Source organism: Eutrigla gurnardus (assembly GCF_963514095.1).
Source record: "Eutrigla gurnardus genome assembly, chromosome: 12".
NCBI lineage: Eukaryota > Metazoa > Chordata > Actinopteri > Perciformes > Triglidae > Eutrigla > Eutrigla gurnardus.
Genome location: NC_139926.1, coordinates 25,911,009 through 25,938,311, shown reverse-complemented (window position 1 = coordinate 25,938,311; position 27,303 = coordinate 25,911,009). Strand labels below are relative to the sequence as shown.

Genomic DNA, 27,303 nt, shown 5'->3' with positions numbered 1-27,303 from the left:
AAACAACCTTTGCTATTGGTAACAAATAATCCCACACAAACCACAGCCTGCTCCACCATGCTGCTGTTTTCTTAATAAAGAGGGAGGGATATTGTTTTTGTTTGTATGCAGTGTAAAGATCCGCGGCGGCGAGGTGAGTCTTGTTTTCTCTCTCCGAAGTGTTGAAAGACACAAAAAAAACAACATTATTAATAGCAGAGTGAAACTGTGAACACAGATTCCCAAAGCCATCAGCTTTTTAACAAGGTCTAATTGAATCGCCCGAGAGAGCATTGGGTTTTTTTAAACTATGTGCCATTTCAATTAATTATTAGCCCAAACAAAAATTGTGGAAGTATTTTTCTTAATATCACACAGAACCACTTAGTGTATTAAAAAGGGGGGGATGATAATGCATCTTGCTGCGGATCCACGAGCCCCCGTTCCAAATTCTAAACCAAATGTAATCCCCGTAGCTTTGCTTGCTAAATGGCGGCTTTGATTCACTTACTGTAATAAATGGCTCGACTCCCGAATACATTTCATCGGCGCCACTTGACACCATGGAGCTCACGGTGTGTGTGTGTGTGTGTGTGTGTGTGTGTGATGAAAACAGGATGTGTTTTCTAAGCGGATTTAACAATGCAAAGTGTGAGGTCATCACTCTGAGAGAATGGAGTGTGTAGGCAAAAAAAAAAAAAAAAAGAAAGGAATACGAGCCTACGAGGTCACGGAAATAAAGATAAATGTGAGTACCAACAGCAAGGCTGTGGCAATGGAGCTAATAAGAAACTGTTTTATCTTTTTACAATTTAAATTGTAACCTTGAGCCCACAGCCAGCCACACAGGCTCCCGGTAGAATCATAATTCTGGCAAAGAGGGGGGGTGGGAGGTGCAGGGGTGCACGGGCCTCAGCATTAGCTCTCTGAGTGAAATATATGGCAGCGACGCCTCTCGGCCCCATCCACAATCAATTGGATTCTTTTCCTTTAATATTTACTCGCAGCGATGAGATGCTCGTCTGCATGGTGATGAACAGTCTGCCACTGGCGTTTGAAGGTGACCTGTCAGTGAGTATGGACAAATCTCTCGCTCGCAGAAATGTAGAAAATAAATCATTAGGGGCTCGGCAGTCAGACAGGGGCCTCTCTCTCTCCCTCTCCCTCGCCCTCACTCTCCTCGGATTTAAATCAGCCCAGATTTATGATTTGAATTAATGCTTCGTTTGGTCAAAGGAATGGTCGCGGAGACAAATGATGTTTGGTACTGAAACCATCCTAATATTGATTACCGGGTGTCGAGGCAATCTCTTGTTTATATCAAGCACTCTGCTGTGACAGGGTGGCCAGCAGGAGTCATCCCGATAGTACAGCCGGGGAGATATATGAGGCTCCGCCACCGGGGGCTCCACCGAGCACCAGCAAGGGGGTGTCTTCATTCACATGTTTATTAGTGAATTTAAAAAGCTTCATGTGTAATCTGACAAGCAGGATTATTCCAAAAGTCTCATGTTTTTGTGAATGCCTAATAAGTCCAGCACTGGAGTCCATTCATCCAGCAGCAATCCAAACGTATGAATCACTCCACTGAGTGTTTGGCTGCAGCTTTGTTGGGACTGGACCGGTGAGGGAATGACTTCATGACTGTTTCCCTCTCCGACACACAGCTGCTGCAGCTGAAGTTTGGTTTATAATCATCCAGCTTTAATGTAAGACTTGCGTGTTTACCGACACAGATTATGTCACCGACCAGCGATCCAGGCCCGGGATATGATAATGAACCCGTGTGTGCTCCTGATACAGATCCATTTAATCAGGAAAAGAGCTTCTTCGACATAAAAAACAAAACAAAAAATCCCTCCTCTTCGGGGCTCAAACACAGGTGTGTCGTCTCAGTTGTTTGTCTGAAGCAGATCTTTGTGGAGAGCTTAGAGCGAGGCAGAGCCGGCTGAAGGACACTCTGTTCTGTTTGTAGAGTTGGATTGCCCGTCGCTGTCTTTGTGTTGATGTAAATTGAACAGGCTATTAAATATTCATCACAATTAGACCTTCCTGTTTGCATCAATGTTATTAATTATAAGGAGAGAGAGAGACACAAAAAACACTTCCAAAATAACCAGAGAAAGAGGAGGAGGGGGAAGAAAAATATCCGTTTTTAGGAGTAATTGAGGGAGAAGATAGTGAGATAGACGTGGTGATGTAGCGACATGGAAATGTAAAGAGTGTGTGTGTGTGTGTGTGTGTGTGTGTGTGTGTGTGTGTGTGTGTGTGTGTGTGTGTGTGTGTGTGTGTGTGTGTGTGTCTTTGATTCCCCCCCCCCTCTCAAAGCACAATGTGGATTGTTCCCGCGCCTCTCAGGAAATGCCACAATTACAGATCACAGACCAAGCAAAACACGTGTGGCGCTGGGCCTTTGGAGGGGATAACCAGCCCCCCATTCCCCTCCCAGTGCATTGACCCCTAGCCACAACCTTCATTACTGGGAGAGAAAATATTGTCAGCTGCCCACTAACAAACACCTGCCAATTTCAAGAGAAGGAATTGCCTTTTCTCAGCCGAGGAAGAAGAAGAAGAAGGAGGAACATAAAGTGTTTCTTGGACCTGCAGGAAAAGGAGTGGGAGGTAAAGATAAGGCTTTTTTTTTATTTTAGCCTCCCCCCTCCCCTTCTTGTCTCTGTTTGGCCACTGGGTGCTGCCCTGCCACTCATCTGACTCCTCGCCGCACAACTCTAATGGAGCTGAAATCCTGTTTGTAATTAGATATGGGAATTCCACTGTCATCAGCCAGATGATGCCACGACACGGCGACCAACAAATAACACAACAGACAGGAGATGCTATCTTTCCGGGGTTTTTTAATGTACATTTTTTTTATTTAATCCTACGTAAGCCGTATAAGCAGTCACATTGTGCAGACGTATCTTCTATAAAATGAAAAACCAAACAAACAGCCCTTTTGTCTCACATGTGTGGCTGGAGTCCAGGCGGTCTGGAGGACCGGAGGGCCACATGCTGGAGCTGGACGGCTGGTGACAGCTACCTGGAGTGTTGCCTGACTGAGAGAGAGAAAAGGTTCTGGGTGAGATGATGAGGAAGCATCATTCTCTCTTCCCAGGGTCATCAGGCTAATTTCTGCAAGCCCCACCCCCTCGCTTGTATGTTTGCATGCACGTAAGTGTGTGTGTGTGTGTGTGTGAGAGAGAGAGAAAGAGGGGGCCTTGGCCCCTGAGAGCGCTCTGTGAGGAGACCACAGCTGTACACTCCCAGCAGCTAATTGGTCCTTATCTAGCTGTCCCATTCATCTTCATTTTTTACCAATTACTGAGCATTATCTGTGTTCTCAGTTGGGTATGGGACTTAATCCTTTTTGGTTAAGCTGGTGCTACAGCTTGCAAATTTCAAATGGAGAAGAAGGAGGGAGGAGGGGAGGGGGGGGAGGTGGAGGGGAAAAGGGATGTAGGGATGCAAAAGTCATAGCAAAAAAAAAAAAGTCTGAAAACTTCCCATCATCCTCCTCTCTGGCTGGCAGCAAGCAATCGATAAACAATGACATCACATGACGGAGGGAGAGAAAAATGGACGAGATCAATTATTGGCATTATAATTCAAGTCCTTGTTTGCAAACGTTGCAGCCTCATTGATTAGGCTCGCTCTTGTTGCACTCGCCATTATTGACTTGTTAAAACCATATTTTCTCATCATCAGTGGTTTTTACGTTTGCGGTCGCACAGATAACGGAGAGGGGGGGGAGGGGGGAGGAGGGGGGTTCGTTAATTATTCAAGACGTATTCATTCTAAAGCACAGCCAGGTCCAAATCATCCTGTTTACTCCTACAAACAACAGAGTAGAGTACATTGCTCATCCAGAAGGTACATCAAGACGCCCGCAATCTGGGGCAGTTAGCCCTAATTTTCTAAGATCAATGCATAACTAGGCTCCGCTCTATATGGGGTCCCTTGCTTGGCCGGCCCCGAGACCACGCGCTAATTACTGGAGTGTTTACTGCTCTGCTGGATAGCATTTGTACCATTTTGGATCATATCGTATGAGTCAACGTGCTCTCCTGCTGCTGGACGGCGAAATAAGACATTAAGATGACGGCCAATGAAATTACAGAGGAAAACAACACAGTCATCAATTATAAAATAAACACACGGAGTGGTTTTTAAAAGGGGAATATTAGCAGCCACACACGTTGGATGCTTACAGTAGAGAAAACAGGACAGCCGTCCACACACACACACACACACACACACACACACACACAGAAAACCAAAAAAAAGCAGGACACATATAGAGACGGCGCTTTGATAGCGATCCGTTTGGTCACACTCTCTGCGCCAGCTGTCAGCCCCAGCTCCACTGCTGCGATTTAATTAGTCTGTTTATGTCCTTTCTAATAATAAAGCTCTCCGGGTGGAAGGACACATCCGACATCCCACAACCTGCTAGGCTAGGCTAGGCTAGGCTAGGCTTGGTGGGCCCTCGAATGTGGGCCACGATGGAGGATGGTCTGCAGCTCCTACAGACAGAACAATGGCCCCTCCGGCTCAGATCTGGTATCACCTCCCTACTCAATCCTAACCTTAACCATTAGGGGATAAAGCACACACTGACCTGATATGAGTGTCTAGGGGCAACTTCATCCATCTTCCTCTCTTAGCTCTCTTGTGGGAGCCTTTGTCAGCCGAAGCTCTTGAGAGAGACTAGATTGTAGCCATGGGCTGAATGGAATTCATTCCACGAAAAAAAAAAACACATATGGCAACAACCCTCCTTCGCCCGAGACGGATTATTGTCTCACATCCGGCGTGGGTTTGTTTTCCCCTTCAGTTCCGATGTCACGGCTCCACCGGACAAAGCTGGTTCTGTTTAAGCTGCAGGTGTTAACCCAATCAGAGCAGACAGACAGGCTTTCCAGCCCGAGTATGTCTCTCTCTCTGGGGCTTTGGCCCTCCCCATCTCTCTATTAGTCTGCCAGGCTCATGGGAGCCAGGTGACAGATAAGTGAGGGGACGACACACACATTTTAATAGACATTTCAAAAGATAAACCTGATAATCATTTCTCTCTTTTTTTTTTTTTAATGAAGTCTAATGTCCTCGTTCTAATTCCGGTTGCGTCGCGCCCGTTAAGCATCGGGCGTTAACACTTGAATATGCATGATTGTGGAAATTGCGAGGCGCGCTGATGTTGCTGCAAAACACACAGACAACTGCAGAAATAGATTACAATTATAGGGAGGTGAGGGGGGGGTTTGATTCAACATTATTTCCGTAATGATCCATATCAAGTTGTATCATGTTTGAGTGGCGGCGGGAAGCAGGAGGAGAGATTTGTGTGATTGTCTCTTGCGGTTAGCTCTAAAAAAAACAACAACAACTGACCAGTCGAGTTGTCATCCCTCATCAACATGAGGCCTCATTCTTCATTAATTGGTTAGATTAATTTGGAGTGCTGTGATGCGGCGGCGAGGGGGGGTGGTGATGCATGCGTTGGGCTGTCCCCTCCTCACTATTCTCTGTCAGGTTGAATTTAGCCAGGGAAGGGTCTGACCTTTGAAAGTGAAGAGATCAACACAATTTGAAAAGACAATGTCACTTGGTGTAAATGTGATACGTGTAATAAATGACATTCAACCTTTCGGTGATGATGAGCGTTCGCAGGTTGCAGTAATGTGAAAATATGCGCGGCGTGCGTGTAATTGCGGCGGCGGCGGCGGCGGCGGCTAAGATGCGGCGGATATCATTGGCTTCTCATTCCACTATGATTACGTCTAAGAGGGAAACATTAGTGCAGGAGTAATAATATTACTGTGTGCACAATAGCAGTAATGACAACAACAAAATTACTCTTTGGCTTTGATTACCCTGTGAAAAAAATACAAAATGTTCCATTGCTGTGCTGCAATCAGCGAGAGGAGGGGAGGGGGGGGGCGGGGGTAGAAACGATAGAAATAGTTGGTTCTGTTCCACCAAAACACTCTGTCTGGTTTGCCTGAACCGAAAAAGGTGTTTCTTCTCAATTATGATATGGGAACCTTCATCCAAACAGAGCTATCAGCCGCTCTGAGGGCCAGACATCTTCACCATCACACAGCTCCTCCTCTGGGACCCAGATAAAGGGGGAGGGCGGGGGAGGAGGGGGGGAGACTGGAGCGAGTTCAAACAATCTTAAGGAATTTCACAATCGCAGCATGTCCTTCACAGTACGAACAAGCAGGCCAAAAGGTATTCCTGTGATACTGAATATTTGAACCTCGATTCTGTTTCCCTCTTATATGATATTATTTACAATATAATGGAACTATTTAACAAGAAAATACTCTGGATTTCTGGATTTTTTTGTCAGAGATAAGGCCGAAAACTCTTGATGTAAGAGGAAAAACATGTATTTTATTTATTTGTTGGGATTGAACTGTCCCTTTAAGTGTGATAAATCTTTTTTGGGGGACTGCAGTCATATAAAAAGTGACATTCTGGTGAGTTCACCTTGAACTCATTAGCACCAGTGTGAACTAGACACTGCATTACCGACTCCCTCTCAGGAGGAGATCGTAATGGAGGAAGTGAGAGAGGGAGAGCAGGAGGCAGTGATGCTAATTTTGTAATTAAAACAGATGATCTGATGACCACATGCAAACTGATCCCACACACACACACACACACACACTCCACCACCACCACCACCACCAAAAGCGATATGACGGCAGAGTGGGCCGTGATTGATAACGCTCGTCAATATATTTCATTTCAGGAGCCTTAGTCAAATGACAACTGGTTGTCATTGACTGAAAGCAATCTTTTTAAAAGGGGGAGCCTTTGCTAAGTATCAGATGAAAATGATTCCTCTGTCTGCTTGGGTGTCACTGTCTGTACGAGCTTTATTGATTGGGCTTGAATATATTGCACCCGCAGTAGTAACAGCTGCTGGTAATATCTCTCCTCTCCGTCTGCTGCTCCTCTCTCTCTCCCTCCCGCTCGCTCGCTCGCAGCACTTTTTTTTCCCGCCGCCACCACCGCCGCCGCCGTTGTCAGCGATCAGGGTTTTTTGGGTTGCTCGGCGATGCCGGCGTATTTATCAGGAGTGATGTGTGACAAATGCAAAGTGAGCTTGGTTCCGACCCAAATTAGAGGAATAGCAAACGGGCGCCTGCTAATGTGTCCTGAAGGCCTGGCTGTCCCGGCAACCCCCCCCTCCTCTCTCAGCCGTGTGCATGATTGCGTTAACTAATCCCCCCCCCTCTACCACCAGCACCACCACCCTATATACGCTCTGTGTTATCTAGCACAAGGATGCTGGCGTTGGTTAGTAAAGGTCATTTACTGTAATGAGATTTGCCACATGCAAGCATATGGCTTGATTATTGCCCTGTTCGTTAACATTTTCAGCAAAGAGACAAATGGACAGCTAAAAACCAGGGGAGGGGGGGGGGACGTGTTTAGCATTTTCTCCCTCAACTTTTTTTTTCTGTCACAAACATGATTGATCTTTCAATTTTCATAAGGAATGCGTGCCATTAGAGCCGAGGATTGGAATTATCCTTTCTATAAAAAAAGTTGCCTGCTTTAGATTTTATACACTTAAAGGACAAACACCTCTGTCTGTCTCCTTGATAATTCCTTCCACATGTTACACTCCAGTGGGTTTTTGGAGTGCAGGGAAGCAATTATGTTACCTCATCAAACCAGAAATGTTTTCTTATCATGGCGTTCTCATACATTACATTACATTAAGGCATCTTGGCAGGAAATCTCACTGGAAAGTGCGTCTCTTTATCCTGGCGTGTGAAACCCATTTTTATTTTTTTTGTGCTTGTTTGTTGAGTTTGCTTGAAACGTGTCCAATCATCGTAGCGCTCTCATTGTAAAGGATATTGTTTGCATGTGTTTTCATGTTTTTCCAGCGTATGTACGTAAACCAGTCACCGTGCTTTTTCCTGTTTACCTCACCTTGTTACCGCGTTTCTTTTCATGTGTCCGCTCGTGTGTGTGTGTGTGTGTGTGTGTACAGCAGGTATTTAACAAAGGCAAGATGTTTGCTTTATTATCAACATTAACTGCGTAAACACAAAAGGCTTCAAAGTTTTGCTCAATGACACTGAGGAGCGGTGGGTGGCTACATCAAAGCTGGATACCTTCCTCTCTCCCCCCATTTTAATGAGAAACAGGACTCACCAGCCTTGACTGAACCTGCCATCTGTGTGTGTGTGTGTGTGTGTTTCCTTGTTTGCATGTGTGTGTGTGTGCATATGTAAGCATGCATTTGTGTTAAAGTGGCGATGCCAGACAACATATTTATGGAGGGCTGTGTCTTTATGTTTGATCTAATGGCTGTAAGGCTCCCTCCATCTCACATGGCGGTGCTTCTGGGTCTTTTTTTTGGGTGGGGGGGTGGGGGGGGAGATTAATAGTTATAGTAAAGATGAATAGCTGATTAGTGCCACGGAGGAGACCTCTAAATGTCTTGCCGCATGACAGACACTTTTTCACGAGCCGTTCATTTCCTTTTTTGTAAAGGTGGGGGGGGGGGCGGTGTGCAAATCCTTGATACGACCACAACAAAGAGCCCCTCCATGTGTGTGTGTGTGTGTATGCCGCCGCCTCACCTTTGTTGAAGGAATACATACACGACATGGGGGCATTTTTACAAGCGCAATTAGGAAGAGGAGGGGCGGTTTGGGGGGTGGGGGGGGGGGGGTGAGGTTGTACAGCCTATGCATTGTTGCAGTCGGTTCATTTCGCTGCCTGACTGGAACGGTCCTGTTACCGTTTGACACATCAGAAGAAGGAAATATCTCAGAAACCAAAAGGCTTAGCGCTGCTGCAAATCACCCCCCCCCCCCCCCCCTTTTGTCTTGTTCAATTCAAATCAAAGGATAAGCAGGAATGTTTGTTTGACAACACGTTTTTACAATGCATTGTTCTGAAGCCCAGAGCCTCCCAAACAAAGACAGATAGGCTTTAAACAAGTCATTTAATTAGCAGCGGATCCCCCAGCTTTGGCTGCGCCAACCAATTATACATTCCTGAGGCATGTGCAGGTCCTCTCACAGATCCTCTCCAGCCCCTTGTCTCTTACAGTACATCTCTTCCCCTTTCCATTTAAGAGAAGGTAAATAGCCCAGACAGACAGCTTCATTAGCCAGCGTCTGAAGAGCGCCGGGCCGATTGTCGCTTAAATAGTGCGCTTTTTTACTGCAGGGCCGGGCCGGCGACCTCCGATCAATTCCAGCTGACATTATTGTTTGTCGGGGAGCTCCTTTTTTCTTTTCTTTTCCTGGACAGAGAGTAAAAAACGAGATCAGGCCTGAGCTTTGGCTGGAAATGTAATCTTCCCCCCCTCTCTTTGGTTCGTTCGCTCCACAAACAATAAATCATTCAGTTGAAGAGATAATAAAGTGCCAAGTAGGAGCTAGTTTAATTTTTGTCAGGGGAAATCTGTCCACAACAGAGTTAAGGGTAAAGGGCCGGCTGCTACCTCCATACCATTTTCAATGACAACGGCTTAGTTTTTCCTTTCTTATTTTCCTCCGTGGGGTTGGACGTCCAGGACGGCTGAAGTCCTGTTTAGATGAAGATTAAGTGCTGCACAAATCACCGCAGGTTATCATTTCTGTCATCAAAATAAATTACTGCTCTCTTTTTTAATCATTTTAAAGCATTCAACATTCAATCTTTTTTCCGTGGCGATGGCTTTTAAGTGTCGGACTCCGCGGTTCTGATGTAACAGCTTTTTAATCATGCCGTTACCGAAGGGCTCTTTTAATTCGTTGGATCCAGATCTCTCCTCTGCTTATCCGTGGGAGAACCACACAACAGCTCAGCTGTTTGTATTGGTATTAAGTGATTTGTACTGTTAATGATGGTAAATAGGAGTTCACCTTTTGCAGGTCCCTCAGGCTTACTTCAGGTAAATTACTCCAAATGCATTGTTTATGCCCTTCAGGAGGAGAGAGGGGGAAGTGGAGGCTTCTGGGAATTCACCTCTCATCCTGTGTGAACTTCTGTAGCGGAGATAAACACAAACTGACACATATAACAAATATCTAGGTGATTAATGCGTCAGAGTGATGTTTGTTGATTCTGTATTTTCATAAAAACTCACTAACAGTTTTATTAAGCAGAGAATGAAAAGAAAAAGCCAGATTCCTTCCTCACCTGGCTCCTTTCAGCGCACAAATAAAGGGATTTGCTGGGCCCTGGTTTGGTCCGTGGCACATTCCCCTGCAGGGTCCTGAATGGGCCTTTATGGGGGGAAACAGCGCTTTAGGACGGGCTGACATGAAAGGGGCTGGACAGCCACTGGAAGCGAGACTAATACCACTTAGAGAGAACAGGAGTCCAGTGTTAGCCCTGCAGGCTGGCTCTCAGGTGGACTAGCCACAGAAATGCATATATATATATATATATATATATATATATATATATATAGGGGTGAGTATTGGCAAGAACCTCACGATACGATACGTATCACAATATTGCGATATAAATAAAGATGTACCTTATATGTAAATCCGATGATATTGATCAGAGGACAAATTGAGTCAAAACTATTTCATTCAAAACAGCCTCTCCATTTTATTAATTCCCATGAAACTCACTGGAATAAATATTTTTAAAATATAATGGAAAAAGGATAAAGTACTTCATTCTCAACGCATCTAAACATTAATCTTATTTTTGTTAAAAAATCGATCTTTGGAGTTGAAAAATGGATATTGTATTGGGGGGCAAAGTATCGCGATGTATTGCCGTATCGTTATTTTTACCCACCGTTATTTTTTAAGGGTTAACGGTTAACGTTTTTTTAAAGAGTTAAGATGCAAGGAGAAGATTGTGATTAAAAGTTGTTTTAATTGACACCTTTCTGAATTGATTTTGGTGAAATCGTGGCGATGGCGCTGAAGTGCGAGCCTCTTTTCTTTATGGTGTCGCTGTGTTTGATTGAATGGGTGTAATGTATCCACCTCAAAGGCAGAATAAGTCTCTTCACTCTGGCCCTTGAGTGGCCTTGAAAGGCTGATAGGTAGCCTAAACCCTCCCCATGTTGTCCTACAGTAAGTACCCCCGCAATCAGGCCCCTCTGTGGGGTTTTTTAATTGAGCTTAGCCTGCTGAGTGGTAATTGATTCAGTCTGAGCTTCGGCACGGAGAGAGAGAGCGAGCGAAGCCGCTGATATAAGGTGCTGCCTGGCTTCCGCCTTTCTTTTAATCTCCACCGCTTTAAATATATTGTTTGGGGATGCTTGCCACTGAGAAGCTGCATGCCATCTTTCTTATGGAAATCAATGGTCTCCTTTGGAAGGAGGCAGAATGACGGAGAGGAGTACTTCTCATGTCCTTTCATTTCCCGACCAGTGTCCTTCTCTTTGGAGGCGTCGCCATGCAGATCTCCTTGCCCTTTGGCTACTGATGTTTTGTCAGAAAAACAGGAGTGGAGTTGTTTTGTGGATCAGCTTTCTGTAGCTTTTTTCCCTTCCTCTCCCCCTCTTTCTTTCACGCAGCTTCTTTTTTCTTTTTCTTTCTTTTTGTGCCTTGAACCCGGCTGCCAAGAAAAAGAGAAAAAAAGGAGTGAAAAATCAACAGAGAGGCTCAATCAGATCCGATAGTGTCTGTGAGGTTTTTTTTTCTTCTTCTTTAAAGCATTTGAAGGAAAAAAGCATCTGAGTGGTGGAGGAATGAGACCAAACTGTTCCCAGTCACTTTTGATCCTGCCAGTTCAAAGTCCCCATAGAGCAGAGAGGGAGGGGGGTACGGTGGTGGTTTTGGTGGGGTGGGGGGGTACAGACACCTAGCTTTGACCTTCTGCCGGCGCTCATGTCCTTTGAAAGTCGCCTTGTTTTCATTAAGCCACTCAGAAGCAGCCTGACTAACTGCTGAACCCCCACGGTATCTTTGTCAGACATTCTTTACATTTTACATCGGACTACTAATGTCTTCAATTCTCCCCAATTAGCCGTCTTCTTATTTGCCCGTCTGGAAAGTGAATAATTTAAAACATTTGTAAAGACATCTCTGATGTTGTAATGGAATAATTTGTGTGCATATTAAAAGAAAGAAGGAAAGAAATGGAAAAATCCTATAATTGTGTGAGCTGAGAGCTTCCTTTTGGTCGTCTCCTCCTCCTTCTTCTTCTGTTCCTCCTCCTCCTCCTTCTTCTGTTCCTCCTCCTCCTTCTTCTTCTTCTTCTGTTCCTCCTCATTCTTCTTCTCCCTCTCCTTCTTCTTTCTTCTACTTCTCCTCCTCCTCCTCCTTCTTCTGGTTCTTCTTGTTTCTCCTCCTCCTCTCCTCCTCTTCCTCTTCTTCTTCTGCTTCTTCTTGTTTCTTCTTCTTCTCCTCCTTCCCCTCATCTTCTTCTCCTCATCATCTTCTTCTTCTCCTCCTCCTTCCACTTCTTCTGCTTCTTCTTGTTCCTTCCTCTCCTCCTCCTCTCCTCCTTCTCCTCCTCCTGGTCTGGATCATGGGTGTCTATAATTAGCCAACATGTGGTCTGGTGTTGCTTGTTTGTCGTTAGCATGTTAAACTAGTCATTTGGGTATAATCCAACATTGTCTTTGTTTTTAACAGAGATATTTTTTATATGTAAATATTGAGACAATTTCCATAATGTGCCCTTTTTTTTATTCATGGCAGAATAATTGATGCATCTTTACTGCTGTGTAAACTTTGATCTTTGGATGACTGTGTGTATATAGTTATCGTCCCCCGTTTTCTTTATTATTATTGCAGTAGTATCTATTATTAACATATGTTGTAAAACATTTATGTGTGTTATGTTAACATGGAAAGATACCCGCGAAGCGATTAATTTGAATCCTTCTTTCCCTCGTTCATCCCGCCCCGCTAATGGACGGCAGTGTTAAAGCTTTAGTGTTATTGGACGGTGATGTTAAAGGGGATCTCAGTGGTGGGAATTACTGATTGCTGAATTAACAGCAGCAGCTTTTTGAGTTTTCAGCCAGAGCCTTTAGAAGTTTCCCCCCGCGACGCCTCGCACTCATAACACGCATCATCGAGTAACCAACGACCTTGTGTGTGTGTGTGTGTGTGTGTGTGTGTGTGTTTCACAGGCCTGGAACTCCCCTTCATGATGATGCCACACCCTCTGATCCCCGTCAGCCTGCCCCCAGCCTCCGTCACCATGGCGATGAGCCAGATGAACCACCTCAGCACCATCGCCAACATGGCCGCCGCAGCACAGGGCCAGAGTCTGCCCTCCAGAATGGTCACCTCTGTTATAAAGGTAGATTTTAAATCATCGACGGCCTGTTTGCGGCGTCCTGATCCGGCCTACGGTGGATATTTATTTTTGGGTTGTGTGTTTCTGGCGCTGCTGGGGTTTCAGGAACGGGTGCCGGACAGCCCGTCCCCTGTTCCGTCTCTAGAAGACCACCGGAGGCCCGGCAGCCACCCGTCGTCCCACCGCAGCAGCAGCGTGTCCAGCTCGCCGGCCCACACGGAAAGCTCCTCAGACAGGATACGTACGTTTGTCACACAGATAAATGGTGAAGACATGACGCGATGCACAGATTGTTGTTGTTGTTGTTGTTGTAGAAACGTGGGCTTCTCAGTCCTGATGGGTCATCTCTCTCTCTCCAGCGATACACCACAACGGCCTGTCCATGAACCACGCCCTGCTCGGCCTGTCGCCCAACATCCCGCCGGGGCCCAAAGAGGGGGACCTGGCCCACGACATGAGCCACGAGGTGAAGAGGATGCACACCGACAAAGGTGAGAGGATCCACATAAAAGCCTGATTTAAAAAGATACATGATGCAAACATACATTATAAACACCACGTTTATACATTTACAATACATACTTCCCCCCCTTGTTTTCAAAAAAGTTGTCATTTTCATCAACCCGCATAAATCCGCCGTCGAGCGCCGTTATAACTATAAACCTATGGGCTGCAGTGTAGGGAGAAGGGTAAAGCCATGCAAGCCAATCAGAATCCTCAGAATCAACAACAACCAATAACACCAGCGACTTCCTGTGACGCTTGAGGACCTAAAACCCCGTTTCTCCCACGTTGACACAACAACTATTATTAGAAAATAATTGTATTCTGTGATAAAAACGGGGTTAATATCTGTGTTTTCCCTTCGTGTAAACGAGACCCAAAAAGTAGTGTCTTATCTATAACACAGTAAACATATGTGTTCCTTCACTAGATGTAAAGGGAAGTCCCATTTTAAGAGTCTCATCCTGTCCCTCATATAGTCGGGTTTCACTTCAGTGAGAACAGTTCGATGGAGTTGAAAGATTCCCCTGAAAACGCTCCATTCTGCCGTTTCTGCTCACAAACATCCATTTTTAAGGCGAGGACGTTTCATCATCTCTTCTCGTCGGCGTTCAGCGTGGATGAAAACCACAGATGTTATGAGAAACCATGTCTGTGCTCTACTGGTCCGGCTCTCTGCTACCAGTAAGGTGTGTTTGTGTGAGATTTAAGACAAAGGCTCGACAAATTTAAGGAGAGAGAAGAAGGTTTTTTATAAATCTGCAGAAGAATCAGAGAATGAGTGACGAGGACCGTTAATGTATCACCAAAGGCTTTTATATGAAGATGAACAAATCTAAGTGAAGGATAACATCACTTTTATCACAGAAAGGAAAAACACACGAAGACTTGACAGAAACTTGACATTTCTGGAACTTGAAGTCAGCTTGAATCAGCCATTTAAACTCCTCCGATGAATATGTTTTATTTCATCCTACAACTCAAACACTTATTAAGAAGTGACCTGTAGTGTAAATGTGTTGGAATGTGATTTAGATGCTGCAACAGAAACACTGTGTGTGTGTTGACCTGCTGTAGATGCTTGACATTTATTTTACACAAGCAGCCTCTTACAGTCGAGATCAATAGATAACATGCATTATTCCTGCAAAAACACCTCGTTTCCACTTCTCCAAAGCACTCAACATCCTCTGCTGTAGCAGGACACAGAATATTATTCTGTATATATATTTTCTTTTTAGTAATGGTAGATTTTACATGCAATAAGAAGCCATTTGTACAGAGCAACTGAACTTATTCTATTACAATTTTTCCGTGCGGAAAAAAAGAAAAGAAGAGAAAGAAAAAAAATCTCCTCGACGTGGCAGATTAAATACAAAATGAAGCAAATAATAGATTTTGGTATTCTCTGTTGGCTTTGCGCGGGGCGGCGCGGTGCTGTACGGGTGAGACGGGGTTGGGAGAGGCTGATAATGATATTAAAACCACTATGGAAATCATTGGGCTGTATGTTCCCCCGGTGGTTAGGCTTGACGTGAACATCAGTGTTAGACCTTCGCTCACAGGGTGTGAAGCAGTGAATAGTAATAATTAGCAGGATCATGAGCTGAATTTATGGGTCACAAACTGTCTGTGTGTGTGTGTGTGTGTGTGTGTGTGTGTGTGTGTGTGTGTGTGTGTGTGTGTGTGTGTGTGTGTGTGTGAGAGAGACAGAAAGGCAAACCAAGTATTTAACCAAGTATCCACATGCTAAATCAACTGAACGTTGTCCTCGGCTGCAGCAGATCTCACTTCTAAACACGAGTGCCTCCTCCACACTCACATAATCAACACAAATGGACTGTAATTCCTTCGCAGCGTTAGAGGAGAAAGCAAATGACCCAGCGATCCGCACCAATCCGAGCCGGGTGACCCGCACGCACACACACACAGACACACACACACACACACGGTGGCGTTATCTTCCGAGATTGTCGATTCCTAATATGTCACCGGACTTGATTAGGATTCTGAGCTCTCCAGCGTGCCGCGCCAGAGGTCTCGGGCTGTGGAAAACATTTTTATAAAATAACCCATTAATGCAGAGGAGTGCAACTAAATTAGTTACCAATTTGCTGAGCATGAATTAATGAAGAGAGCTTCTCCCGGCTCCCACAGTTGTAATTTTCATAATAACCCCAGACCTTTATTTGGCAGGTTGTTTAGTTTTTTCGTTTGAAGGTTTTCATTAGTCTAATGAGGACTGTGCAAGGGCGAGCAGTCAGCACAATTTACATGAGGAAGCTATCATAATAAATGAGGCAATTTGAATAACATGCACAGGTTTATGCAGCGAGATAAGAGAGATTGTAGCAGCCAGATTCAGAGGTAACCAATACATTAGAACCAACTAATAACCAAAGTAATTCCAATAAAAGCTTTAAGTGAAGGGAATAAAATTAATGATAGATATATTGAACTGTAATGATATGATACATGATGCATTAGATTAATAAAATAAATGTGTTCCATTGTTAAGGAGGGTTGAGGGGCCTCGCCATCCGAAGCTTTGTTTATGGTGAGCTTTTTAATTAGGCTTGTTCATCGCATCAGTTTGTTTAGATAAATGAGATAACATTCCAATGGTTTAATGATATCTCTCCACTTGTTTGATCTTTATGATCCTGGCAGAGCATTAAATTAATCTCTCGCTGTGCACTCTTAGAAGGGAGGGGGGGGGGGCAGTGCCCCGGCTCATATGGAAGCTATTTAAATAGCCAGACACCTCAGAGGCAGCCACTGTAATGTCACATCACTCACATCCTTCATGCTTTTCATGTCATCTCTGCTGATGAAGGACAAAAGGCTCGTTTGTTGTCCATTCCCAAAGTTGTGTCACACCAGTGCAAAGTAACCAGATGGTAGCGCTGCTTTTTTTAGGGCGGTGTTGTTTCAACTTGATTGTTTTTTGTCCAAAAAAATATATTTTTTTTACGCCCAAGAAAAAAGAGATGAGTGAGATTGTGTGAGGAGAGGAGGAAGAAGAAGAAAGCTAAGTGCTATCTCACATGTGACTAATTGAATTGCTTCAAACAGGAAAGAAAGTCTGCGGCGATAGCTTCCGACAAGCCTCTGTCTCGTGAAACAGCAGGTAGCTGACAAACAGGGGGGGTTTGAAAGGTACGGAAGCCTTTGGCTGTAAACTCACTTTGGACATCAAACACTTGACATCATTTTATTTCCTCGGGGAGAAGGTGTTTGAAACACAAGCCATATGTACGTACGTCGAGGTATGAGACTTTTCTGTAAATACCATGTGGCAGTTTTAAGCTTTTTTTTTGCCAACAACAAATTCCCCCTACTTCTCTCTGAGCCCCTCCTCAGCGCAGTTAAACATGCCACATCTCTTTTACGCAGAGCGGGAAACGAAGGGAAAAAGCTCCTGACAGGAGCGGCGGCGGCGTGTAAACTGATTCTGTAAACCATATTTTAAAAGCGGGGTGATTCACTCGTAACACGATATCGGCACTTTCTCCTCCGGTAAACCCGGTTACACAGCCGCGATGACACCACGCCGCGGTGATGCACTAATGTGGCGGCATCCTTTGGTACCCGACGTGGACGGAAGCAGATCTGGTTTTACAGTCCGAAGTGGATCAGGAACCGGTGTCACACCCTTATTACGTAGAGCTGCTCCGGGTCCTGTGGAAAAAATCTTACGTAAGAATTTATTAAAAAGAGGAAGTGGAGGACTTGCAGGTCAGGAGAAAAGTTTTAGCTCGGGTTGTGTTTTTTTAAATAAATAAATATTCCACTGACATTGACGGCGTTAAAAGTATCATTAAAAAGTTGCGTTCAGAGTAAGCTCCTTTTTCTCTTCATCTTTCCCCTGACTTTAATGCCGGGTGTTTTGTTTCAGTCCTCCCCTCGATGTCCTTGGCGTTTGCGAAGCTTCAAACACATGCTGACTACCTGACTCCCCCCTCCTCACCCCCTCCTCCCCCCCCTCCTGTAAGTCGGGAGGCAAGATCATTAGCCATCACAACCCTGAAATGTGACTTGGCAGACAATAATGCTTTATGATCAAACAACTTGTCAGTGCGTCCTGTTGAAATGAAAGAGTGCAAAAAAATAATTCAATAGAGGATCAATCAAATTTCTCTTCCCCCCCCCTCTGAACCCATGTGAGAGTGCTGATGGTGCAGAAAGGGGCTATTCCTCCAGGACACGGGAGTTCATTTGGATATTTGTTCTCCCTCTCATGAATGTTCCATTGCGTGACACCATCTCCTGCTAATCACATTTCACTGAGGGGGGGAGAAAAGAGTGGTGTGTGTGTGTGTGTGTGTGTGTGTGTGTGTGTGTGTGTGTGTGTGTGTGTGTGTGTGTGTGTGTGTGTGTGTGTGTGTGTGTGTGTGTGTGTGTGTGTGTGTGTGTGTGTGTGTGGAGGTGGGGGGGGGGCGATGCTTTTAGGGACGTTGAAAAGAGAGAGGTTCTTTTTAATCTTTGAAATGCCTCAAAAGTGACAGAATGCTTTCTCCTGCCAAGACGTGAGCCCTTCGGATGGGGAGATAAATATGCTGTGGTCAGCTAAGTGTATCTAGTGAGCAAGAGAGGCAAATTTAATAATGCATTATCATTCACTGGCGAAGGTGAAATCTCCCTGTCCATCAGGAGGAGGAGGAAGAAGAAGAGGGGCTGTTTCATGTTACCCTTCAGTGCAAATGAACAAGTGCTTTACTCAGCTGCAGCCCGAGATGCACAGTAGACAATCAGAGCCATCATCCCTCCGTCCTGTTGAGATCACACTCTTTAGTTTTCCTCTCTGAGAACACAAGGTGCGTTTTACATATCTGAGCATCTGCTATTATGCAGATTATAGACGGAGGTGGGGGGGTGTATTTACCCCAAACGCCCTTGGACAACGGGCGTTAAACAATTATGAAGATTATGTACAATGGCGAGAAAATAAATTTGCGATTCCCATCTTGCAACTGTTGCAGACAGATAAGGTTGACCCTGAATATGTATTTCTGTACTTTTTTTTTTTTTTTTTTTGGAAAGACATTCCTTCGCCCCGGCTTGTTTGTATAATTTAATATTTACATGTAAACAGTAATTAAGTGATGCTGGCCGACATGGCCAGGGCCGAGCTCTGCCAAGGTAAACACCGCGGCCTCGCACAGTCCGCCACAGTCCATCATGTTTACAGACTTTGCGGAAGCAGGCGAGTGTGTGTGTGTGTGTGTGTGTGTGTGTGTGTGTGTGTGTGTGTGTGTGTGTGTGTGTGTGTGTGTGTGTGTGTGTGTGTGTGTGTGTGTGTGTGTGTGTGTGTGTGTGTGTGTGTGTGTGTGTGCGTGCTCTCTCTTTCCTTTTTGGCAAAGCCCATAAAACACGAACCCCCCCTCCGATTGGATGCCGGGCGTCGAAACACAGTCGCTCTTATCGCCTGGCAGTCTGCTCGCCGACTTGAGGACATTGTGAGTCAAACCTTTAAATTTTCACTCTGCGATAATTACGCCGCTATACTTGAGCTTTTATATCCTTTCACTGGGAAAGTAAATCATTCCTAATAAAGAGAGGAAGAATGGGGGGCGGAGGGAGAAGTGCTCCAGGACTAATTCTCCTCACCCTCTCTCTCCTCCATTCTTGCGTTTTTGAAAGCCTTTTCTCCGAGTCTTCCAGTCACCTTGACTTTGCAGTTGCAGCCTCCGCAGCCGCGTTGCTTATCCCGCCTCACCCCGGCCTGTCAATTAGGTGTTTAAAAATTAATCTCTTTAACTGGAAATACCATGACAGCTTTCTTCTGTCTGTAAATGAAGTGTTATTAATTCACGCGGCGCAAAAGCCACTGTTATGAATAATGTTATCAAAACAGATTTCCACACGTTTAACACGTCGCTCCGATTAAAAGCCCCTTAAGTCTTTTTTCGAGCTGTGAAACCGAGGCCTGCTAACGGATTTGCATCCTTGTTCTCTGGTCTCTTTTCTGGAGCACACCAGGCTCCTAAGCCAGGCCGTTTAAAGTTTACATTCCCCATTTCCTCTTTTCTTCTTTCATCTCCGTTTTAAAAGCAGCTCAGTATATCCAGTCTGGATTAGCGCCAGCCGCCGCCCGACAACGCCGCGGCCTCCTCTCCCTGTAGGATTGCAATGCCATGCAATGACACCAATGTGTCTCCCCCGTTCCTCCCCCCAAACCCAGTGAAACTCTGATCTAGCAGCAGGCTATCTGGCCGAGCACACCAAGCTAATACTTGTTCCATTAAAACCCGGTGATTACGGGGGGATTTCCTCTCTGTTTGTTTGTTTGAATGCTTAATTATCAATATGTAATTGGCATGTGTATTGTGATGTCGGGGTGCACATTCGGTGGCATATTTTACGGCGAGCTGCCGCGTCGTCGCTATCGGGTGCAAACAGGACTCCCCAGTCACCGTCCTCCGCTAAGCTGCATGAGAAGTTGCTCTAATGAATTAATAAATGCTAAACAAAGGAGAACTAAACAAAGAGTGAGAAATAAATGGCTCCATGATTAGTGGGTCAGAGAGATTAGCGGGGTATACAGTACGAGTGATCCCCCCCTCCTCTTCTGAAAGGGAGGAATGATTCAGGCAAAACACCCAATCAATAGTCGAGGCCAATTTAATCTCTGGGATTCTTCTGTCAATAGACGGAGCCGGTCAACGGAGGTCAATATGCAAAGACAATCTCAACACCTTCAAAGCTGGAACGTCCTTCTGCAGGGTTTTTATCTCCGACGCTTTTCTGCTCAATACTGGAATCCCAGCAAGTCTGCCATTATCTCCTCTCACACACAAGTTTCCTTTTTACAAACACACTGAGGACGCCGCGATCTCTGACCTTTAATCGGCCTCGGCCTCTCGTTCTCTTCCACTCTCTCTCCCTCTCTCGCTCTGTACAAAATGCCATTTTGTCTCGGCGTACGCCGCTCGCCTTTAAGAGCTCATTTGAAGGTGCGCTGCTGAGCAGAAACAAAAAGTCCTGTATGCTTTTATGCAGTCATCACAGTCAGCCAAGCCTGTAATCCTCAGAGGTCCGATAATGACATAGCCCCCCTGCATTTATTACATGGAGGAGAGGAGAGAGGGAAAACGCTGACTTTGAACAAATGAACACTCTGACCTTTATGCAATAAATATGACACGGGCCGCATAAAAAGACAAGATATCTTCCTCCTGAATGGAAGTCAACACGGATGCTGCTCCCTCGCCTCCCTCTCTTGCTGTTTTTTTATTTCTTCTCTCTCTTTCACCTTCACCTTAAACAAATGATGAAATCCATATTAATCGTTTGCACCATAATATCCTAATCTATGCTCCGAAATCACGATTTTGTAGTCCATAATTTCCGTCAGTATTGTAATCTCCGAGCGTGGTTCGATTCTTAAATGGACTCATGTTTTCTCAGCAGTGAAAGCCATAAAAAAGAGGTTTTAACAGAGAATCAACCTTTTAACTGCGTCTTTTGTAAATCTCGTCTGTGATACCCCCCAACATCGCGATTGTCTCTCCCTCCTTCTTTTTTTTTTGTCACCTCGGACCGCCTCCCTGACAGTAAAGGATTTATGGTTATTTCCTTTTTTTCTGCCTGTCCATCTGTGGCTCCGTCTTCATGTGGCCTTGAGAATACGATTCAATTTATTAAGGCAAAGCAATGGACTCATTACTTTAAAAAGGTGGCGAGAGAGAGGGAGGGAGGGAGGGAGAAGTGACACACTGAATTGGTTATTAATGGAAAGGCGCAGCCATAGGGCAGTTTGAAATTTAATGATATCCCGCAAGAAAAATATGAGGGTGTCACTCTCCAAAAAGTCATGCTAAATGTCAACATTTTCAGGTCCGCGGTGCTAATTTTATGCCTGTGCACAGTAATGTTTTGGAGAGCATTTAGGAAACACGGCCCAGTGGCCAGCCTGATTATCCCGCTCACCTTCTCCTCCCTCCCTCTCCAAATGGGTTTGTGCAGCAAGCGATTTCATCTCTAAGTGAAGGGAACATTAAGGGGAGAAAAAAAGAGGGAGAGGGTTTGATTTTCACGCTGTGATAAGAGAGTGGGAGCCAAATGTTACCTGTTAATCTAGCCGAAAGAACCCGACCGGGGCTCTTGACTTTGTCCCCCAGCAGGGATGGGGCAAACACTCATTTTCCTCTCTCCGTGATGAAAAGGAAATTAGCTTAAATGTGATGAGGGCACATTAAGTGTGTGTGTGTGTGTGTTATTTGTTTGCATGCACAACATATGCAAATGATGGTCGCTCACATCCGTCACGTGCACTTTTCTCCCACCGTCCTGCAGCTTCTTCTCACTTGGACGGGAGTTCATGTTCAGATCTACATTCATCGCAGCGCCTCCGTTTTACAAACTAAGGAGTGCACACATCATTTGCAAGATAAGCTCGGAAGCTCATGTTTTTTTTAAAAGTGCCTCAAATTGCATGCAACTCCTTTTTTTTTTTTGCATCACTGCATCCGTACGGACGAGACAGATATTTCCCTTGACAAGATTTTTCCAAATCCAGGGCTTTAAGTGCAGGTGGAATAATGCTGCGTTAGCTGCTAATGGCTGTCCGAGAGGTCATAACTGCTCCATTTGAAGGAGGCTGGTTTCCTGTAGCCCCCCCTCCCCTCCCCCTCCCCCCCTCCCCTCCTTTGGCAGGTCAAATCAAATGTAATTGTGCAGTGAGAAAGCGTTTGCCTTTGCTTTGTGTTTGGGCAGCGCTGACAAGCCTCCAGGTTTAGCATTCACTTCTCCTGCTGGGAGGAACACAGGTTTGCAAGGACAAAGGCTTCACCTGTCAATATATCACACTGACTGGCCGGCCGAGTGTACCCTCTCTCCCTCTGTCTCTCTGTCTCTCTATCCCTCTCTCTCCCTCTCTGCTATCCCTCTTCCTCTCTGTCAGTCTTTCATTCTCCACACACTCATTCTATCCCAGCCTCCTCTTCCTCAGACTCGGCCTCACCTCTCCATCCATCCATCTTCTGTCTCCAACCATCTATCTCTCTCTCTCTGTGTGTCTCTGTGTGTCTCTCTCTCTCTCTCTCTCTGTGTGAGGACTCAGCTGAAATGTCCTGAGGGACTCAGTTTCAAACACAGGAACCAGAAACATATGGCACATTTTCAACTCCCAAGGTCAATTACAGCTATTTATCCAGAGATTGCAGCTAAATTTCCCAAGGTTTCTTCTAGATTTACCACAGATTGCAATGTGTGTCTGTCACATTTTAAATCAGGCCACTTCCCCCCCCTCTCTCCCCGCGTCTCTCAGTCAAATATTTCAAAGGGCTTCTTCAAGTGGGTTTTAGACATGTTTTATCTCTGGTTATCATGTGCCCCATCTTTTCTTTTCTTTTTTCTGAGGGTCCAAGTGCCGCTCGCAACACAAATCTAATAACATGTAAATTGGAGATAAGCCCAGATCCCTCCAAGTGATATTTTTTTTTTTTACATTCATAGTTTGTCAAGTCAATTCCTGGGCCCCCTGTTTTAGCAGCACAACACATGAGGAGTGAGAAAATTAACTGGATAGGTGATTCATCATTGCTAGCACACTGTCAAGGACTCCCTCTGCAGCTATTGAGAGCAGGGTGGAGGCGGGGGAGGACGGAGGGAGGGAGGGAGGGAGGGAGGCGTTGTTTTAAATTATGGCATTTCATTCAGAATGCATTGTATTTACAGCGTCCCATTTTTATTTGTGGCTCCTATTATCCGCCGAAACAGTTGTGCATGAAATGTTATTTGTGACAGGGTGACCTGCGAGTGTTTTTCCACACAGTATTTCATAGGCGGTGTGGTGGTGGAGGTGGGGGGGGGGCGGGTGGAGGACTTAACTGTACCTTTACCGTACGGTAAGCACAAGAGGCTGTCACAGCTGCTGTTGGCAGCCTCGCTAGTGGAGAAATATCACCTGGAAACAGAGCACTCCATCGCACCGGCCCCCATCACTCCAACGCCTGTCGCTGTAATTAAGTTGAAGTCAATGATTCTGGAGCAATGGTGAGAAATAAACATGCAAACACATGCCAGCGTTCTGCAGCCAGGTAGGGAGGGGAGGGGGGGGGGCAGAGATCTAGATCGTGTTCTGCTGGAATTTACATTTGAGTTTCATTAAGCCAGTTTTGATTATATTGATTAAATTAGTCACTTATTAGCTTTTCCTCTTTCTTTTTTTAATGCCTTCATGTATGCGTCGCTCCTGGTGGAAATGTTATCTGACGGGGGAGGAGGGGGGAGGAGGGGGGGGTTCGCTGTACTCTAGTTGTGGAGTCTGTCGAACAAAACACGCTGTTTGCTTTTCCCAGAGCATGACAGGTTGTTTCCCCTGCAACAAAGCCATCAAATATTCCGTGTGATCCAACATGGTGTTGGAGGGGAGGCCTGCTGAGTGGGAAGCCGGAGTTTGTTAAAGCAATGATTTATGATTAATGCCAACGCTAAATAAGGGACAAAGTGCCTACAGTACAAATCAATTACAAAAGCTGCAACAGCAGACCTTTCCCCGAGGTCTACTAACGTCTCTAGTTGTTATGGTGATTTTATTGGAGGTGGGTGATGCATGCATATAATGCACGCAATACATCTATATCAACCTGAGCTGGAGCCAACGTAATGCTTTTGATCTTTGATTAGCCGTTTTATTGAGATAAAATAGGAGGGGGGGGGGGGGGCTTTCATGTTGTGCCACCGTTGTTGGAGGAGGAGGTTTTTTATATTTGTATATTTCCACCCCAGACCCGCAGACAGGGCCTGCACCAAACAAAACAAATTACCACCGGAGTGGCTTCTTAAAAGTAGGCAATTCATTATTTTTATGAAGTCAAATTATAAACAAATTTTAATCCATTAGGCAACCATCCATTCTAATTAATCAACAGGAGTGAACTCCGTCTGAAAAAGAAGGGAAAGGTTGTTTACTCTCTCCACGGACCAGCGGTGCATATTTCACCATCTTCCCCTCTCGGAGAGAAAAAAATCCAAAATATATAAATAAATCCTTCTTTCAAATTACAAACCTAAACTGTGAATCCTAACACTCGACTTTTTGGCGGCGGAGATGTTTCCAGGGCATTTGCAGATGCTTGAAATAATCTCCAATGTTTTTGCTCAATCTGCTCTGAGGATGGGTGAAATAAATACTTTAAACTAATTAATGTAAGACCAGCTGTTCCCGGCACTTGGCTGGCGTCGGTGAATATTGATGGGAGGGATGAGGCAGGGCTGCTCGGCTCCACGCCGCTGTTTGTACAGGATTCAGGCTGCCACATAAACACGTATGAATACTGGATGAGAGCGGTGAGAGGTGCTCCACGCAGCCAGGGCTCCACATTACAAATAAAAAGTTATTTTTATTATTAAATTAGCCATTAAACGGCTGATGGTGCAGACTCTCCCCCGCGGAGACGACGTCTTTAGGCTGGAGATTTAATAAACCGCCGGTTGCACTTTTACACACCGGCGGTCTGATGACTGAAAGCCGTGTGTCAGATGGAGACGGAGCAACAACGGCGGCGTTTTTAGTTCTGACCAGGATGTTTCTGCCGTTCCGCCTCCCTCCCTCCCTCCCTCCCTCCCTCCTCTGCTCCTCTTCCCTCCTCGGAGGCCTGGCGGAGAGGCTGGACAGCAGATGGCAGGGCCCTACCCCTCCACCGCCGGTGATGAATGGAGGATGATGTCATCTTCGGGTTGACAGGCGCCCGTGCGTGCGTGCGTACACAAAGGAAGCCTGAAAAGCCTCTGGGGTCGAACCTGCGGGGCCTGCTTCTGATTTTTGGGAGTCCACATGACATCCCTTAAATAGGTGGGAGGGGGGGGGGGGGATTTATGTCCTGGAAGATATTGTTTAACCCCACAGTTGAGAAGAAGCAATACAAAGAGGGGTCTCCGAGGGCCCCGGGTCGGTCCACTTGGAGGGGAGAGATGGGTTTTTTTTTTGCTGCTTGCAGATCAATATCAACCCGGTTCAAGCATCATATTCCACCAAACCATGAAAGATTAATAGATGTTTTTTGTGTTTGCAGAAGACAACTCCATGTGCACCCCGACGGCGAGAGACAGCTACGAGAGGTTGTCATTGGCCGGACAGGCTCTGCCCCCCGGCTTCCCCTCACCTTTCCTGTTCCCCGACGGCCTGTCGTCAATAGAGACCCTCCTCACCAACATACAGGTAGCGTGTTTTAGCATCTTCTCAGGGTTCCTACAGTGTGTCATCTGCTCGCCGCGAAGCTTTAAACCCATTTAGACAAGGAAGGATGGAAAACATCCATCGGAAATAAAGTATTTTATTCTGGTGGAAAAAATATTATTCTGAAGGTGCGTTCACACCAAGCAGGATCAGTTGTGTTTATCCCCTTTTAAAACGCTGGTTTTCTGAATGGAGTCTGGTTGATGGTGCTAGGCTACGCTAACATTGTAGCTGCTCCATCAACACTCCATATAAGGTCATCTAGACATAAATACAGCAGAGACCTTGTTTGGACCACAGACAGTCTCTGGTTCCTCCACATAGTCTGGTCTGGTCTCTGGACTCATGTGGGCTACTATCTAGACCTCTGGGGGACCACAGACAGTCTCTGGTTCCTCCACATAGTCTGGTCTGGTCTCTGGACTCATGTGAGCTACTATCTAGACCTCTGGTGGACCACAGACAGTGTCTGGTTCCTCCACATAGTCTGGTCTAGTCTCTGGACTAATGTGGTCTACTATCTAGACCTCTACAGACCACTACGATATGTTTAGTCTCCGTTTCTGACGACCAGAGGAGAATCTCCGCCCTGATTGGCTCTTTGTTTGGTGTGACCTCACCTCCAGAGAAACCGTTTGATGCTCTTGACTTCATGATGGAGGCTCCTCCTCCCTCCAGGACACACATCATCACCACCAGGACGCCGTTAACCTGCTGCATGCCTCCAGCACACCTGTCTGCTCCGGGCGGCGTTCAGGCCTCGGCTCAGACGGCCTCCGTCAGAAAGACGGATGTGTCGTTGCACTCGTGGCGCCGGACTCCCAGAGTCTCCGTTCTCAGCTCGCCGTGGTTAATGAGAAAAAGCCACCAGTAAGAAGCCGTCGCCGGCTCCCCAAACCCTCCGCTGCTGAAGTCATCTTTGATAATGATCCCCCACGCTGAATATTTATATACAAATCAACAAAATGAAACCAAGCAGAAAATTAAGATAAAGCAACTTGGAATAAATTGGGGTCAGAAGAATCAACAATTAGCAGAGATATAGCCCGGCGCGTTTGATGTATAATTGCGTGCGGACGGGGAATAATTGTGTTGAAAGTGGTCCGCGGTGCCGAACCGCCGGTATCTCTCACTTCAGGACTGTCAGGAGTCTATTTGGACTGGCAGTAATGTAATTGATACATGATGAGATACTTGTCATTCATATTATTCATTCCTGCTGTGCTCGTGTGAGGAGCTCGGAAATGTGCTACAGAGACTAATTCTGTACATCAATTCCGATCCGGGGAGGATTGTCAGCCGTGCAGTTAAATGGGACGGGAGGCGCTCGAACGCATCGCGGAGACATAAAGAGTCGGGGAAGATGCTGACCTCGCCTGGAAACCTTTTAGCCT

The 27,303-nt window shown here is 45.7% G+C and overlaps 1 protein-coding gene across 7 annotated transcripts in view; it reads left to right on the top strand.

Annotated features, from left to right (window-relative positions):
* dachd (dachshund d) overlaps positions 1-27,303 on the top strand; it is a 90,564-nt gene that overhangs the window by 54,514 nt on the left and 8,747 nt on the right. For 4 of the 7 annotated variants that reach the window (XM_084022965.1, XM_084022967.1, XM_084022966.1 and 1 more), the window contains exons 4-7: positions 13,052-13,224; positions 13,327-13,462; positions 13,581-13,712; positions 25,746-25,891. In XM_084022965.1, the coding sequence (XP_083879091.1) occupies positions 13,052-13,224; positions 13,327-13,462; positions 13,581-13,712; positions 25,746-25,891 (587 nt within the window). Of the gene's footprint in view, positions 1-13,051; positions 13,225-13,326; positions 13,487-13,580; positions 13,713-25,745; positions 25,892-27,303 lie in introns of all 7 variants that reach the window. The other 3 variants (XM_084022963.1, XM_084022964.1, XM_084022969.1) reach the window with 1 other exon arrangement.